This window comes from Petaurus breviceps, unplaced genomic scaffold (genome assembly GCF_028583685.1).
Source record: "Petaurus breviceps papuanus isolate PSGF00001 unplaced genomic scaffold, PetGlider_PUasm1.0 90847, whole genome shotgun sequence".
NCBI classification, from domain to species: Eukaryota; Metazoa; Chordata; class Mammalia; order Diprotodontia; family Petauridae; genus Petaurus; species Petaurus breviceps.
In genome coordinates, this window is record NW_027187360.1 from 24384916 (window position 1) to 24401977 (window position 17062).

Here is a 17062-nt window from a genome sequence, read left to right on the forward strand (position 1 = left end):
CATCCCAGTCAACTGGCCTTTAATTGTGGTCCCATGCCCAAGCCTCCAATTTTCTATTACCTCTAGCCTGGCCCAAAGCCCTTTGTTGTCTGGATGCCACTCCCCCCCTTCCCACACCTTATTTCCATCTAGAGCCCTTCTCTGTTCACCCCAGACTGCTTGGTCACTCCTTGATCACAACCAGATCTTCTCATAGTCTTTCTGTAGATAATGTCCATCCTGCCCCACCCTACTAAATTGCTCATATTCAATCTGGCCTGCTTGTCAATACAAGTGTCACAAATGCTCAGATTCTTAAAATCTGGCCAATAGCACAGATTCTTAAAATCTTGCCCATCCCAACTGGTATTCTAATAAACCTTGTCTCTGGCTGAAAGAAGGCTTGGGTAGAATTAATTAGAGTCAAGACCCACGTGTTTGCCCTTGAATTCCAGGATTCTCAACACCCCTAGACCTCAACAGGCCTGGAGGCAGGAAGATTCATCTTCCTGAGTTCAAATCTAGCTTCAGACACATGCCAGCTGTGTGACCCTGGACAAACCAATTAACCTTGTTTGTCTCAGTTTCCTCATTTGTAAAATGAACTGGAGAAGGCAATGGCAAACCACCCCAGTATCTTTGCCAAGAAATCCCAAATGGGGTCATGAAGAGTCAGACACAACTGAAAAAACACTGAAGGAGACAGAGAAGCCAACAACAAAAAGAAGTATTTATTAAGCTCCTACTGTGTGTCTCATGCAAAGGTGAGAAGAGAGAACATTTCAAACATGGAATCAGCAGGTTAAAAGGCTGGGATCAGAAAGTGGAGAATTGTGTACAAGGAGCTGCAAGTAGTTCAATATAGCTGGAGGAAAGCTTGTGTGGAGGGGAATAAAATACAAAGACACTGGAAAAGTAGGAAGAGGCCAGGTTGTGAAGGGCTTTTAAAAGCAAAACAGAAGATTTTATGTTTGATCCTGGAACTTAAGATGGAATGACTGGAGTTCATTGAGTATAGGGGGTAACACGATCAGACCACTTTTAGTGATGGTTTGGAATGCAGAGAAACCAGAATCAGGGAGAACAATTCAGGAAGCTATTGCAATAATCCAGGTAAAGAGGGTCTGAATTCGAGTGGTGGCTGTGTGAGTGCTAAGTGAGGGGAGAGATTTGCAATAGATGTGGAGATAGGACATGATTTGGAAAGGGTTTGGTTATGTGAGGGGAATGAGAGTGAGGGACTGAGGAAGATACTTGCCTTTCGAGTAAGGGTGACTAGGAGGATGTTGGTACTCATGACAGTAAGAAGAAAGTTCAGAAGAGAGGGTTTGATGAGGAAGAATGAGTTCAGTTTTGTACATGTTGATTTTGAGATGTCTCCTGGTAGGTATCTAGTTCAAGCAGGTGATGGGAGCTTAGAGGTCGAGACAGGTTAGGGCTTTATAAACAGATCTGAGAATCACCTGCATAGAGAAGATGGTGGAATCCATAAGAGCTGATGAGATTCACAGTGATCTGATATGGTAGAAGTCCCCTTCAGGGACACTAGCAAGTAATGGGCATGACATGGATAAAGATTCGGCAAAATAGCCTGAAAAAGAGCAAACAGATTGGTATAACTTGGAAAGAGTTGTTACAAAAATCTACAGAGGATAGAGTAAACAGAAGGGTATGAACGCCTGTGTCAAAGGTTGCTGAGAGATCAAAAAGGATTGAGAAAAGGTCATTAGATATCGGCAATTAAGAGATCATTAGTAACCTTAGAGAGAGGAGTTTTCAGCTGAACGAGGACTGAAGCCAGATTGCAGATGATTTAGAAGGGGACTAATTCTCTTTCCCATATGTCACATTCCATCTTCTGCTTCTGAGTTATGCAAAGGCTGTCTGTCTCTGGGACAGTACCTGCACCCCTCTCCACAACCTGGAGTATTCCCTCTCCTCACATCCACATCCTGGAATACCGAGCTTCCTTCAAAATGTTCCTCTAGAGTCACCTCCTATAAAACAGGACTTTCCTGACTCCCTGAGTTATTATGCTCCTGACCCCTCTAAACTACTTAGTATTTACTGTGTGTGTGTGTGTGTGTGTGTGTGTGTGTGTGTTGTATCCTCTCCATTATAATATCCTTGAGGACAGACTTTCATTTTAGTCCATATCCCTAGTGTGGTCTGTGCCTGACACATAGAAAAACTTAATGTTTGTGGATTCGGATTTAAAAAAATGAGTTCCCTGAAAGATTTTCTTTTAAGTTGACTATGTATCAAAAGTTCAAGTGCATTTAATAGCTGACACTATAAGGCAGAATATTTTTCATTGAACACAGTAACAATATTATATGATGATCAACTGTGAATGACAATTATTCTCAGCAATACAATGATCAAAGACAATTCCAAAGGACATATGATGAAAAATGCTATCCACCTCCAGAGGAAAAACTCATGGAGTCTGAGGGATGATCAAAGCATACTTTTAAAACTTATTTTTGTTGTTGTTGTTGTTTTTTGGGGAGGACAGTGGTGGTTAGGGGAGGCTAGGTTTTCCTTCACAACGTGACTAATATGGAAATATGCTCTGCATGACTGCACATGTATAGCCTATATAAAATTGTTTGCTTTCCCAATGAGAGGGGAGGGGAAAGAGGATGGGAGAAAATTTGGAACTCAAATTTTTTTAAAATGTTAAAAATGGTTTTTATGTGTAATTGGAAAAAGTAAAATATTAATTAAAAAAAGGTAGGATGTTTTTAACTAAACCTGATTCAGAAATCCTCAATAACCAGGAGACACCAGATATGAAAAAAAAATTTTATTTTAAACCAAAATATCAAGCAGATACTGGCAAAAACAATATACAAAACAGAACTCAAAATGTCAACCCTTCCTCCCAAATCATCTCTGAGCAGGCACTGATAGGAAACAAATATTCCCTTAGGAAAAGCAACTTTCAATTCCAGCTCTTCTGGTAAATGGAAGCCAAATAAAACCAATCTGTCTGTATTTACAGTTTTTATTTTATGGCAAACCTGTCTCTTGCACATGGTTTCAAAGTATTCTTTCTTCTAACTTTAGGGTTAAAAGTCCTGACCCATATAAGGAGAGCGGTGTCCTTTGAGGGGCAGGTGAGAAGAAACAATGCTAACTGGGACCTGTGTCCTAAAAGGCAGTGTTGTAGAATACATGTGCTACACTGCTAATTTACATAAATTAAAGAATGAAAAGAGCAAGATTTAAGGGGAGGGGCCCTGTTGTGTGCTGCTGTATATGAAAATGTTAACTACAGAAGCAACAACTAGCTTGCAGATGAGTTCAAGTGGGGTATGATTTCTGTAAGTATACATCAGTATCTTCCAGAAGTCATACCTTCCTAGTTAAGGCCCCTTCATTACCCAATTCCACATCCTGGCCTTAGCCCAATATTTCCAAGTGAAGCAAAAGATTCAATTATTAAAATATTATTTAAAGGCTTCAAAATAACAAGAACTTTTTATTCAGTTAAAGTCAGCTTTTATTAGGTGCAATGAATACTAAAAGTTAACTAAGGAGTCACAGTGATACTGACAGGGCTCCAAGATCACTGTAAAGAACAAATGGATCTACACCTTCACATATTTAAAAAAAAATCCTTTCCCTTTTATAAGAAAATCATTTTCTAATTATGTTGGAAACTTAAACTGGTAGCATTATCCTCTAAGACTATGGCCCAAAGGTCTGAGGCTGTCCTTCTCTGCTTGATTTTATCTAGACAGTGGCAAGTCCTTAAAAATAAAATACAGGTCTTCACAAGATGCACTTTTAGAAAAGTACTTTTTAGTGCTTGTGGTTTATCAACTCTTATAATGTATTGTTAGTGGAGTGAGAGAACAGTAAGCAAGACCATGAGCTAGAAGTCAAGAACATGCTAACAATGAATAACGAATTTTTGAATTTTGTTTGTGGCACTTAATTGTTGCTTTTGATTTGTGCTAAAACTGAATTTTCCTTCCATGGGTCAAGATGTCAAAATTAAGGGGAGAAAAGGTTTTCTGCTCTTGCTTTAAGAAAAAGAAATGAAACTGACCCACTTATTCCATTTTAGTCCTTTAGCTTCATTTATTAAAGAGATCATAGGATCATAGATTTAGAGCTAGAAAGGACTATGGATGTTACAGACAGCATGGAAACGGAAGACTGCAATTAGGTATTTAAAATAGAAAACCGTATGAAAGGCTTTTCCCAAGGGTAATAACCATTTTTTTATTAGTGACATGATTCTTATCACAACAGCACCCCATTAAGAAAGGAAAATATGAGGGTGACCATTGATAAGTCTGATATTCATTGAGTACACAGAGCCTTCAAGATTGAGGACATTGACAAGATCAGCAGAGGATCCTAGGAGCATCAGAAAAACCTGTTGCTAGGTTGGCCTGCTGAACCATTGCTAACATAGTAAGGCTACAGGGCTTAATGAAAGTGGTAAGTATACTTTAACCTACAGCACTGGGGGAACATTTAGCCTTTGGACTTAGGTTTGTTACATCATGTATAAGATAATTTGAGTCAATACCATCACTCCCTTTTAGTTCCCTATACTTATATCATATGTAATCAGACTCCTACAGGTAATATGACTCATAACTGAAGTATGAAAAAATTATTTTAAAAGTATCTATAAATAAGTCAATATTGGTATGTAACCAGATGACTCAAAACAAAAAAAAAAGTGAACAAAATTTAATAGAGAGGACACCAGGGCTTCAGTAACTGACACAGTGAGAGAGTAGCAATATTGGATGAAAGTCACAAGTGAGAAGTGGAAATGTCTTAGGAAAAACAATAGATTTGTATATGAATCAATTCAAAGATGGAATATAGTGTGGTGCATTTAAAATAAGCTCCACTCAAAGCCACACTACATTAAATTAAGTCAGTTTTCTGATGGCTTTAAATAGAGTAAAGAGATACTGAGTGACCTACTGGCCTGCTCATGCTGCCCTGATGTACTTAGGAAAAAGAATCCCCACAATTGCCACTAGCTAGACAATGAAATGAATGGGCTGTAGGGCTGTTACAGGAAATAAATGTAACTGGCTTGACCTATAAGCAAAGGTATAATTAGTCTATGAGGGCAGGAACTGGGCTATGGCCAAAATTTCCTTCAAAATACATGCATACACAAGTACACGTGCATGCACAAACATAAAGAAAAATGTATTTTAGGCCAGTGATGAGATTGTATGGTTTTAGCTGCCCTAGTAAAGTAAACTTACAACACAGGACACACTCTATACCCAGAAAGAAGTATAAGAAAAATCACTTCAATAAATATTTTCACTTCCTTCTATTTCTTAAGAAATTATACCTGACAGCTTTCAAGTTCCTTTATCACCAAGCTCCCTGGAATAAGCTGTGAGGCTGCTGGAAAGAACACACACTGGAGCTGATCAGTCTTTCCCGATAAGTCAGGGGGCAATTCGAAGAAGGAATTTAAGAGTCAGCAAAGGCCAGAAAATTATGAAAAATAAAAAATTTAAATCCAAGAATTTCCAAATTGGTAACTTTAATTATAATTGTGACTCAGGCACTTTCGTCTTCCAGATTACTGCAAGATATTCTCCTGTATGTCCTTAGTCTTTGAGAAAGAATTTTTCCCTTTTTTAAAAAAAGAAAAGGGAAACTTCAAAGCTGATTACTGCAAAAACCACCTTTTCTTCTCTTTCTTTGACCCAGAATGCAACTTGGACCTCACAGTCAGGCAGACTTCAATGGTTTGATTCCTTACTATGCTCTGGTTATGAGCTAGGTTCTCCTAAACCCAGATCCAGAGCAGGAAAGAACATCACTGCACACGATCTTTCTGCAGCCATCTATTTGTGCTGTTTTAAACTTTTAGGACTTAGCCACTTGGACTTGTGATTTAAATGTTATTGGCAAATCCAAATAGGTGCTCTGAGGCCAGGGAAAACCACTGCTGAGGCACATCCAACTGCTATTTAAGCAGGATTTGTATATACCAGGCTTCCAGTTGTTGAAGGCTCAGGTGGCAGAGATAGTCAGGCTAAGTCTGACAAAGTGGCTATAGTGGTGGCTGCTTGGAATCAATCTATGCTAACAAAGCTGCATGTGTGAGGTATGAGAACAACATTTAGTAACCACCAAATTTAAATTTGAGAATCGTATAACCCAGTAACAACATTTAATATACTGTATGTACCTTATTCACAGATTTACAAAGAGTTGAGTTCCCTACCATTATATAAATCTTACAGTTATATTTCTGGTAACCTGTTATTGTTTTAATAACTATTTGGTGCATCCCAACACCTGGGCAAAACCTAATCACAGGAACCCAGGTTTCTAGATGATAGGGGTATACTTAAGTTCCCAGGGTTCCTTCTTTACTACATGTGAAAGTAACACAATTTTTAAAACAACCTACAAGCTGTTGTAATGGCCACTAAGAACCCAGGCTTACTTCTTCTCTGAACAGGGTCCCCAAGTCCTCGCATTGAGAAAAGCAAAGTAGCCCAAGAATTTTCAATATTGGTTCAGATAAGCTCATCATCAGATAATCTTATCTGATAAAAATTCTAACAGAATGCTAGGCCATTTAAAAAATATAAAACATACAAACTCCAGAGTCATCTTAGGAAATCTATATACGTAGCATTCTTTTGTTAAAAATGCTACAAATTTAACTTTCCCTGAATGTTGAAATGATTCTTTTTGAAATATTCAAACTACTTGTTTAATCTGGCCTAGTCAGGATCATATATAGGACAAATAGACTGACTCATTAGCTCAATCTTCCTAGTTTGGGGTAAAATATTCACATTTATTGGCCCCTCATGTGCCCTCTCCCCTCTTAGTACCCACCTTGAGACAGAGAAAGGAAGTTTGTGTCTCAGTGTGGCCTGCTTTGAACTCATTCACCTGCACCTTGAAGATTCCTCTAAAGTTTTCTCCCAGACCTGTGTGTGTACACATATACATTATATAAACATATAATGTATATATAATTATAAAAGGAAGGGGGAGGAAGGAAACTATCCAAATTAAAACCTACAGAAAAACTGTGGGAAGACACCAAATCCATAGGATCCATGGATTTTCCACACTTGGGTATGGTCCCCAAGACCTTTATTATTGTCCCTTTTTTCCCTTGAACACTTCTCAGACCTCAGGCAAGGAACTTGGCTAGAATTGGGAAAAAACAAAACAAAACAGGCACATGTGACTACTGATTTGCACCAAGTTGTGCAGATACTTGCCACCCCAAGCTCCTAAGTCTTATACAGACCTCATCTGGTGCAAAAATGCATTAACTGAACTTTACCACATACCTTATGCTGTAAACCAAACTAACCTTCACAGGAAATGACAAGAAAGTGACAGAAAACCCTGGGATTAAAACCCCAAGAATTGATATACAATGTTACTGTTAGAGTACCAACATTTTCCTGAGGTTCTTTAGGTTCGCAATCACAAATATCTCTTCAATTTTTGTCATCCTCTACTTTTCATCCACCCTCCTATTTTACCTAGACTTGTTTCTCACTAGTCATTCTCCTGCTATTTCTAAACATGAAACCATGCTATTAAGCAATAGATGGAAAAATACATATCCCAGGAAAAAAGGGGGAGAAAAGTTTAGTACTTGAAAATTTTTTATAAGTTGGTATAATTCATCTAACCTTTTTTTTTGTTTGTTTTTGGTGTTTTCTCTCTCTTTCTTTCTTTGGTTCAGCAGCCTCACCATTACCCACTTTAGCCAAGTTATCTCCAGTTTTGATTCCTTCTACCTTTTTTACCCTCATTTTCTTACTCTGCAGCACAGACTGGGAAAAGGCAGCTCTCAAAGATACAATCCATTTTTAAGTATTCTGTTACAGGTCCATCTCCTCCTTTTTTTAAAGTTTTAATTTTTTTTTTACTTCTGATCATGATCTTCTGACACCGTGGTTACCTCAATGGTGGTATGCTCCTCTGATGTTGCCCCACTCTCCACAGCACTAGATGGCACGGTCACAATTGTACTACCACTAGGAGACACCTGTGTTACGTTCTGTATGGCGGTGCCCAAGCCAGGCAAAGTGAGCAGCTGGAAAGGGCTCACCACTTTAACCACAGTGCTGCCATCCTGCATTGCTGCTGTGCTGAGTACAGTGAGGTTGGAAGCATCAGGATGGATCTCCACAGTGCTGGGGAAATTAGAACCCGAAGAGGCCAATACAGTATATCCCCCAAGTAGTGGTGAGGCTGGAGAACTAGCAGGAGAAACTTGGGTTGAACTTTTCCCCAATATGGTAGATGGAAGAGTAGATACCACTTTGCTCAGTGGCAGGTTGGCAAGCTGAGACACTGGTACTCCTTGGGTGAGGGCTATCTGTGCAGACTGGGTCAGTACTTGAGAGGTTATGGCAGCTGGCCCAGATGTAGCCCTAGTAAGTCGGGGACGTTTCATGGGCGGTGGAAGAGAGACAGGGGTCAAAGTCATTAGCACATTATTCAAGTGTTGGGATTTATGCTTCAGTTCCTTGGCTCTTTTCCGGTGCTCATCACACTGTTGCTCTAAAGCTAAAGAGGGGAGAAAACAAGAAACAAAATGAGGCAAGCCAATGACTGAAAAAGTGTACCATCTGCAACTGAAGTGGAATACAAAAACAACAAAAATGTATCAAATGACATACAATTATGCTGAGCACTGTGCTATGGTCCTAATTTAGTTAGGATCCCTCAGGCAAAACAAAGTGCCATAATATGAGCACTGTGGTTTGAGAGGGAAGGTTGTCCCTGACAGCAACACAGGTTTTATGAAGAGGTGATTATTTGAGTCAGATGTTTAAGTATGGGTAAAATTCAGCATGCACAGAGTGGGAGAGAGGATGTGAGCAAAAGCACAAAGATCAGAAAACATGATGGATAAACTACTCAGGGCACAGAGTGGTTCAATTTGACCGAAGCAGATCATGTTTGGAATGCAAAGAAGAGAATAAAATGAATTAAGGCTAGAAAGCAAAGGTGACATGAGATTGTAGAGGGCTTAGATTTATAGGCAGAGAAATTTCAACTTTATTTGATGGTTAATAGGGAATCACTGGAGATTCTTTTTTTTTAATGATATCTTTTTGTTTTTATATTAGCTTCTTTGCAAAATAAACCTTCTCCCTGCCCCAACCCCCTTCCTAATTTTTTTTAATAAAGAGGAAAAAAAATCAGGTAAGCAAAACCAGTAAACACATCACCCTACACTAGGGGTACTTTCTTTCCATCCACCATGTTGCTATACACTGCAGACCAAAGACCATGCCTGGAAAAGTCAAGCCTTTCAGATCCTGAACTCCTACCCAAAGGCTCGTGATGTTCTGTTTGTGCCTCTGATGATCTATTATATCTAAGACGGCTTCAGTTTTCTTCATCCTACACTCCAGCCATTTTCTTGCTATCTGATCTGTCACTAATCATGTACTCTGACCACCTTTCCAGCTCTAGACTCACAATCAAATCAGTAGTACCACTGGGAATGGATCAACTACCCTATGGCTCTTCCACCATCTCTGTGACTTACCAAAACCTTCCAGATATTACTACCTTATATGTATTAACACCCACTATTAGAATGCAAGCACCCTTAGGGTAAAGATTGTCTCCCTTTTGAATCTGTTTCCAATGGCACTTAGCACAGTACTTTGCACATAATTAGTCTTTAAAAAAATGTTTTATTCATCATTATCAACCAAGTATGAGAAAATACAATTTTCCACAACCCAAGGGAAAAAGGAGCATTTTCTCAATTCTTCTGCAGAGCCAAGCTTGATCATTATAATTACACAGCATTCAGGTTTTTTTATTTGCACTGTTGTGTTCATTGTGGATTATTTTCCTTGTCCTGCTTACTTCTCTAGCAGCAAATGAACATAACAATGCAAGCTGATAAAAATGATACAAACAATAATTTCTGACCTGTGTACCTCCACCTATACAAAAGAATAAGGAGAAATGTACTCTCTTATCTCTTCTTTGGGACCTTGCTAGTTCTTTGTAATTTTGAGACATTTACTTTTGTTTTGTGGCTGTTATTCTTCATACTGATGTTGTTGTCACTGTGCATACTGTTTCCTTGGTTCTGATTACTTCACTCTTCATCCAGTTCATTTAAGTTCACACTTCTCTTTAGTAATTACTTTTAGTAATTACTAGTAATAAATTCATAATTTCTTACAACATAGTAATATTCCATTGCATTCATGTATCATGTTTTGTTTAGCCATTGCCCACTAGATGGGAATCTATTTTGTTTCCAGATATTTACTACCACAAAGGGCTACTACAAATATTTTGTTGTACACAAGACCTTTCAACCTCCTTAGGCTACATACCTAACAAAAGGATCTCTGGGTCAAAGGGCATGGACATTTAAGTCACTTTTTACCACCTATCAATTAATCAATCAACAGGCATTTATTGAGCACTTACTTGCAAAGGCAAGAAGACAGATGATGGCTGGGTCAGGATGGGCTGAAGTAGGGAGGGACCTAAAGCAAGGAGACCAATTAAGTAGGCTATTGTAATAGTCAAAATCAGAGGTGAAAAGAGCCTGATCAAGTGGAGTGGCTGTGGGAATCAAGTGGGGCAAAGTATGCAATATACGTGAAGAAAGGACATGATCTGGCAACTGACAGGAGATATGGGTTGAGTGAGAATGAGGATATAGGGATAAGACTGAGGTTGTGAACCTGGGTTTTGGGAGAAGGATGGCAGTACCCTGGACAGTTCCAGAGAAGTTCAGAAGAGTAGAATTAGGAAAAAAAGATGAGTTCTGTTTTGGACATGTTGAGTTTGAGATGCCTATATGAGCCTTACAGTTCAAAATGTTGAACAGGCAACTTATGAGGCAGGATTAGAGCTCAGGAAAAGACTAGAACTAGAGATCCATACTGATCTATCCAAGCCTGAGTACTGGAAGCTACATTCACTCCTTCACACAAAGATGGAAAAAAATCACACAACTGTTTTGGCTGGGTCTACTACAAATGCATGGTACACAATATCAACTGGGCTCTCACTGCTACTAGGCAATCCTTCTACATTTCCCTTGTCAACTTATTATTCCACTCTCAACAGAAATACTTTCAAACTTTTTCAACCTTTCTGAAATCTCTCATGGCTCCCACTCTACCTCTCCTCACCACTGAGAACCTTGCTTCATATTTTACAGGAAAAATTGAGGCTATTCACTGTGAACGCCCTCTTCTACCCTCTTCCTCATCTCTTACCACTCATATGCTTTCTGCTACTATCTCCTCCTTTACCCTTGTCTTAGAAAAGGTGGCCCTGGGGTGGCTAGGTGGCACAGTGAATCATCAGCCCTGGAGTCAGGAGGACCTGAGTTCAAATCCATCCTCAGACACTTGACACTTACTAGCCGTGTGACCTTGGGCAAGTCACTTAACCCCAATTGCCCTGCCTTCCCCCCTCCATAAACAAAAATAAAGAAAGAAAAGGTGGCCTTTCTTCTTAATAAGGCAAATCCCTCTATCTCTACAAGTAATTCCATTCCATCCTATCTCTTCGAACAGATTAACCCCTCTCCATCATCCTCACTCTATCACTTATTTTAATCTTTCCTTGTCTATCTACAAACATGCCTAAGTCTCCCTCATCCTCAAAAAACCCTCATTTGAGCCTTCCATCCCCACTGTTTTCCTATATCTCTTCTGTCCTTTGTGACAAAATTTTAAAACAGGTACCTCTACTTTCTCTCCTCTCACTTTCTCCTTAAGTTTCTAACCTTTTTATTCCACCAAAACAGCTCTCTCCAAAGTTACCAATGATCTTAATTGACAAATCCAATGGCCTTTTCTCATTCTTGACCTCTCTGCAGGCTTTTGACATTATTGAACATCCTCTTTTCCTTGCTATTCTCTTCTCTTTACATTTTTGGGAAACCACTCTCTACTGATTCTCTTTCTACCTATCTGACAACTCCCTCTCAGCCTTCTTTGTTAGATCTGCCTCCAGATCACAACCTCTAACCATAGCTGTCCCACAGGCTTCTGTCCTATGTCCTCTGCTCTTCTCCCTCCATATTACTTCACTTGGTGATCTCATCAGGTCCCATGGATTTAATTATCATCTCTATGATGATTCTGAAATCTTACGATTCTTATATCTACCTATTAGTGTCTAACTTTTTCACTGATCTCCAGTCTCCCTTCTACAGATGGTTTTCAAACATCTTGAACTAGATGTCCAATAGACATCTTAAACTCAAAAAGTCCAAACTGAACTCATTATCTTTCCTCCTAAACCCTCCCAACAACTTCCTTATTATTGTCAAAGGCAACACCATTCTGCCAACCCCCTCATGACAATCTGGGTTGTCATGCTTGACATCTCTCACCACCACCTCCCATATCCAATCTGTTGTCATGTCAGTTTTTCCTCTGCAACATCTCCTCTGACACTGTTACAACTCTGATGCAGGCCCTTATCACCTCACACCTGGACTACTGCAATTGCCTGCTGATGGGTCTGCCTGCCTCAAGTCTCTCCCCACTCCAATTCATCCACAAAAGTCATTTTCCTAAAGTACAGATTTAACCAAGTCACTAAACCCACTCCACCTCCACTCAATAAACTCCAGTGCTATCATCTTCAGGATTAAATAAAAAATGTGTGGTGTTCAGAGTCTCATAATGTAGCCTCCCCACTACCTTTTCCAGCCTTCTTACACCTTACTCCCTGGCACTTACTCTTAAATTCAGCAACACTGGCCTCCTTATTGTTTCACAAATCTCTTGGCTCCAGGCATTTTCTCTGGATATCCCCCCAAGACAAAGGTTTCAAAATGGCTGTACCAAATTGAAGCTAAACCCAACACTACATTAGTGTGCCTGATCTTCTACAACCCCTCCAACACTATTACCATCTTTTGTCATCTTTAAATCGTTCAGGGTAAAGTGAAACCTCAGAGGTGTTTTGATTTGAATTTCTCTTATAATTACACATATGGAACAATGTTCCACATAGGTAACAACATGCTTGAATATCTCTTTATATCTTATGGAGTCATTAGCTTCCATAGGGTCAATTCTAGCTTTCAGGGAATTATTTTCCCCCCTTGGGTAAGGTCTTACACATCTTCCAAGCTGTTAATTCTTTCTGTAGTTTTCTTATATAGCTCTCATTTCTATTCCAATTTTTTCTCTATCACTCTCATTCAGTCTTTAATCATTTTTTTCTCTAAATTCTTATTTTATCTCTTCCAGGAATTCTAGCTGGAGTTTTACCCAAGCTGCATTTTTTTCTGAGTCTTTTCTTAAAATCATTTTCTTCTGAGTTTGTCTCAAGTTCTTATCACCATAACAACTCTTTATGGTAGGACTGTTTGTTATCACAACCTATTTCCTGACTTTCGTCTTTATGTTGGGGCCAGGCTCTGCACACTTCTGGGGGGACCATTTGAGCTGAGCTTCTGTCCTCTTGGGACCTTCTTAAGCTTTCTTGCCATATTGTATTATTCTGTTATGTCAGGGACCTGCAAACCTTCAGTGCTCCAAAAGTGGTATAATCCAGGGCAAAGTCTGCTCACTGTCCTCCTGGTATGAGCTCTGCAGGTTTCTGACTGATTTGGATCTCAGCAATATGTCTGTGGGTTTGTCCCAGGTTGAAATTTCCAGTAGACTGCTGTTAGACTCAGTCACTATCAAGCTACTTGGGAAGTTCTGCAGGACAGGACTCTAGGCTCCCCTTTTATTTCTGCACTGGTTATTCCACTGCAGGTTTCAAATTAAGCTGGTAGAACCATTCTCCTCCAGGGATCATAGCCACAACAGCTATTACTTACTTCTGAACTTGTTCCTCTTTCAGTGCACAGTCCAAGACCCACAACCAATCCTCATCTTGGAAGGCCACGTCTAGTCATAGATGCCTTCTCCTTAGTCTCCTCTGGATCTATGACTAGGATCAGGATAGTGAGCAACAAGGTTCCCAGATGGTACCCATTTGCACACCCTGCAACAGTTGGGGGTAGGGGTAGGAGCCTCTGACATCTCTTCCTGCCCCAGGGAAAAACCTTAAGTCTTTTTTCAGTACCTGATGCCTGAATCTCCCATGAGGCATACTGCTGGTCAGACCCTTCTTTAATGTCCACACACATCTCTGTCAGTTTCCCTGTGCTAACCTGGGCTGCACATTGCAACAATGACTCAAAGTTTTTTTCCTTAGATTTCTTGAACAGGACTTGTTTTGTGTATTTTCTTGATCTTTGTGGCCATGGCGAGGAGAAGCTGGACTAGACTTCTTCCTGCTACACTGCCAACTTGGCTCTGCCCTCTAGCACACATTCTTAGTGTAAAAGCTTTTCAATTTCATGTAGCTGACATGATCTACTTCATCTTTTGTGATCACCTCTATCCTTTATTTTCTTAAGAACTCTCCCCCAAGCCATATCCGTAAAAAAAAAAAGAAAAAAAAAACCTGATTTCATTCTGTCATCAAAAATTTTTAGAGCAATGGAGATTGATTCTGGACTAAAGGATGTGCAAAGGATGGACTCAAAAGTGGAAAAAATGTAGTTGGGAAGTCCTCCTAGGAGACTATTACAAGAAGCCAAGTGAGAAGTATTAAGGTCACATACTAAGGTGTTGTTAGTGGAAACAGAAAAGGGGATGGATACAAAATATATCATCAGAAGTAAAATAAAGAGGATTTGGAAACTACCTAAGTAAGCAAAACAGAATAATCAAAGATAAGACAAGCATTTCAAACATAGTAATAGCATAATATAGCAGAAAAATCACTGTATTGACAGTCAAAAGGCTCAGAATACCTAGATTTGAATTCCAGCCTGACATTTACTGTATGACATAAGGCAAGTGATTTTACAATCACAGATTTCATTTTTCTCATACATAAGATGAATCTGAAGGAATAAATTATCTCAAATGATCCTTCCAGCTCTAACATTCTGACTTCATGGGTAAAGGGTGGTATCCCTCCTTGAAATAATGAAGTTAGGAGAAGGTCTATACAAAAGGTAATTTTAATTTAGGGCCTACTTAATTTAAAGTAATAGAGCTCCAGCTGAACTCTCTTGTAGAGAGCTGGAGATGCAGGTCTAGAACTTACAAAAAAATGAGAGCCAGAGAAAAACATTTTGGAGTCATCTAAATAGAGGCAGAAGCTAAAGCCACAGGAATGAATGAAACTGCCTTGTGATAAGACTATAAAGAGAAAATAGAAGATTAAAGAAGGCAGAAGTTTGGTAAGTATCCATTTTTTTAAAGTGTCTGGAAGAAGATGAGGAACCAATGAAAGAGACAAGGATAAGTTTACCTAGGTAGGAGAACTATGAACGTGGTATCTCAGAACTTCTCTAAGTTTATAGCTTCCTCTCTTATTTCAGTTGCATTGATTTGTTAGTGCAAAAATTTTTCAATTTCTTATAACTGATATTACCCATTTCATCCTCTGTGATGGACAGTCATTATCCCTTATATGCTTAAGAACTCTCCCTCCAGTCATATCTATGAAACATCTGAAAAAATTTTAGTATGAGAAATCAAAAGTTTAGAATACTTTGCAGAGATCACAAAATTTAGATAATTCACTGCATCTGTAAGGTAAATAATGTAGGTATTCTCTCAGTGATGCAAACTATAACCTACCCTTTGTGACTCTTGTTCATGTTCTCCCATAAATTTGCCATGGGGCTCAACCCAGTGGGCTGGTGGCCATCCTCACATTCTTATCATATTGCATGGATACCAATGAAGAAAGTACAAAGGGCTATCAGTTATCCCTTGCTTTTGTTATGTGACTAGCCCATCTTTTTTTCTGTTGTGCATTTCTCCAATAGCCTCCTTTACACAGATTCCTTATTTGTAGCACTTTTAAGTCTGCTCAAATTCACCATGTGCTTCTTTTTTGCCCTCTGGGTGATCCTCAACTTCAGTTCTCTGGAAACTATGAAACTCCATGAATCATAGTTATACATCACCAGTGGAAGAAAACTAGTGTTCAAAAGATGGATCTTTGTTTAATTTTTAAAATCATGCAGATTCTCAAAGGTAAACCTCCTTTTCTTGTTCAATTCTGGGTCTAGCTTATTGTTCGTTTGCAGTATTTATCTAAAATATGGTAGGACAAATCTAAGTTGTCTATGCAAGTGAACACAGTCTAAACAATAAACACTATTTATCCTTTGGGTTTTTCTATTTGGATAAGTAGGCCAAAAAGTTGAGTGATTATGGATCTGGAGAAGACTACTCCATGATATTCTGAGGCTTGATGTGATAAGCATAATGTCACCCATAAACAGGAATAACTGGAAGTCCTGATGGTTTATGTGGAATCTCTCTTAGACTTGGACTCTATACTGATTATCTTCCATGACAGTGACAAATACCTTTGTCAAACATACATCTCCTTGCCTATGCTTCACTTGATATGAATAATCTGAGAATTGTTGAACAAAGTTCCCCCTACTGTTCTATCTTTCAAGGTACTTTCTATGATTTTCACATATACAAGGGAAAAACCTTCTGGAAGAGAGCCTTTAGAGTAACGTTTTTGCTCTACCAAATCAAATGCTTTTTTATAGTTATCAAACAATAAACACAATGAGATCCAGTGATCTCTAAAATTCAAATAAAATTATGTGACTATAAAGATGTAATATAATATAGAATATCACTTATGAAAGCCTGACTAATGACTTCATTAGGAACTCCCTCAAAGTGTGTGTATATTACTCTCATAAAAACATTGTAGAGATGGAAAAATAGTTATGTGGGTTAGTAGTTAATTGATGTTCTTTCTGTTGTCTTTTTAGAATAATAATAAGGCTCATAATTCCCCCCACATATTTCATCATAAACCTTGAGACTTCTACATTCCATGTATGTATGCATACATGTGTGTGCTATGTATAATATATATGAATGCATGTATTCTTACATGTACTCTTGAATAAATGTATTCATATAGATACATGAATGTATACATATACACACACACTCCATAATCACTATTTTGCTTTTATCATTCTTGTCAGTGTGGTGAATTATCATACAGAGGCACTTCTACTAGGGGCTAG

General features: G+C 38.8%; 1 protein-coding gene across 3 annotated transcripts in view; it reads right to left on the reverse strand.

Annotated features, from left to right (window-relative positions):
* Positions 1-2773: 2773 nt before the first annotated feature.
* The window catches only part of GMEB2 (glucocorticoid modulatory element binding protein 2), a 62894-nt gene continuing 48605 nt past the window's right edge, over positions 2774-17062 (reverse strand). For all 3 annotated transcript variants that reach the window (XM_069072617.1, XM_069072615.1, XM_069072616.1), the window contains one exon: positions 2774-8538. In XM_069072617.1, coding sequence (XP_068928718.1) covers positions 7892-8538 — 647 coding nt within the window. In that variant the 3' untranslated portion in view covers positions 2774-7891. The remainder of the gene's footprint in view (positions 8539-17062) is intronic.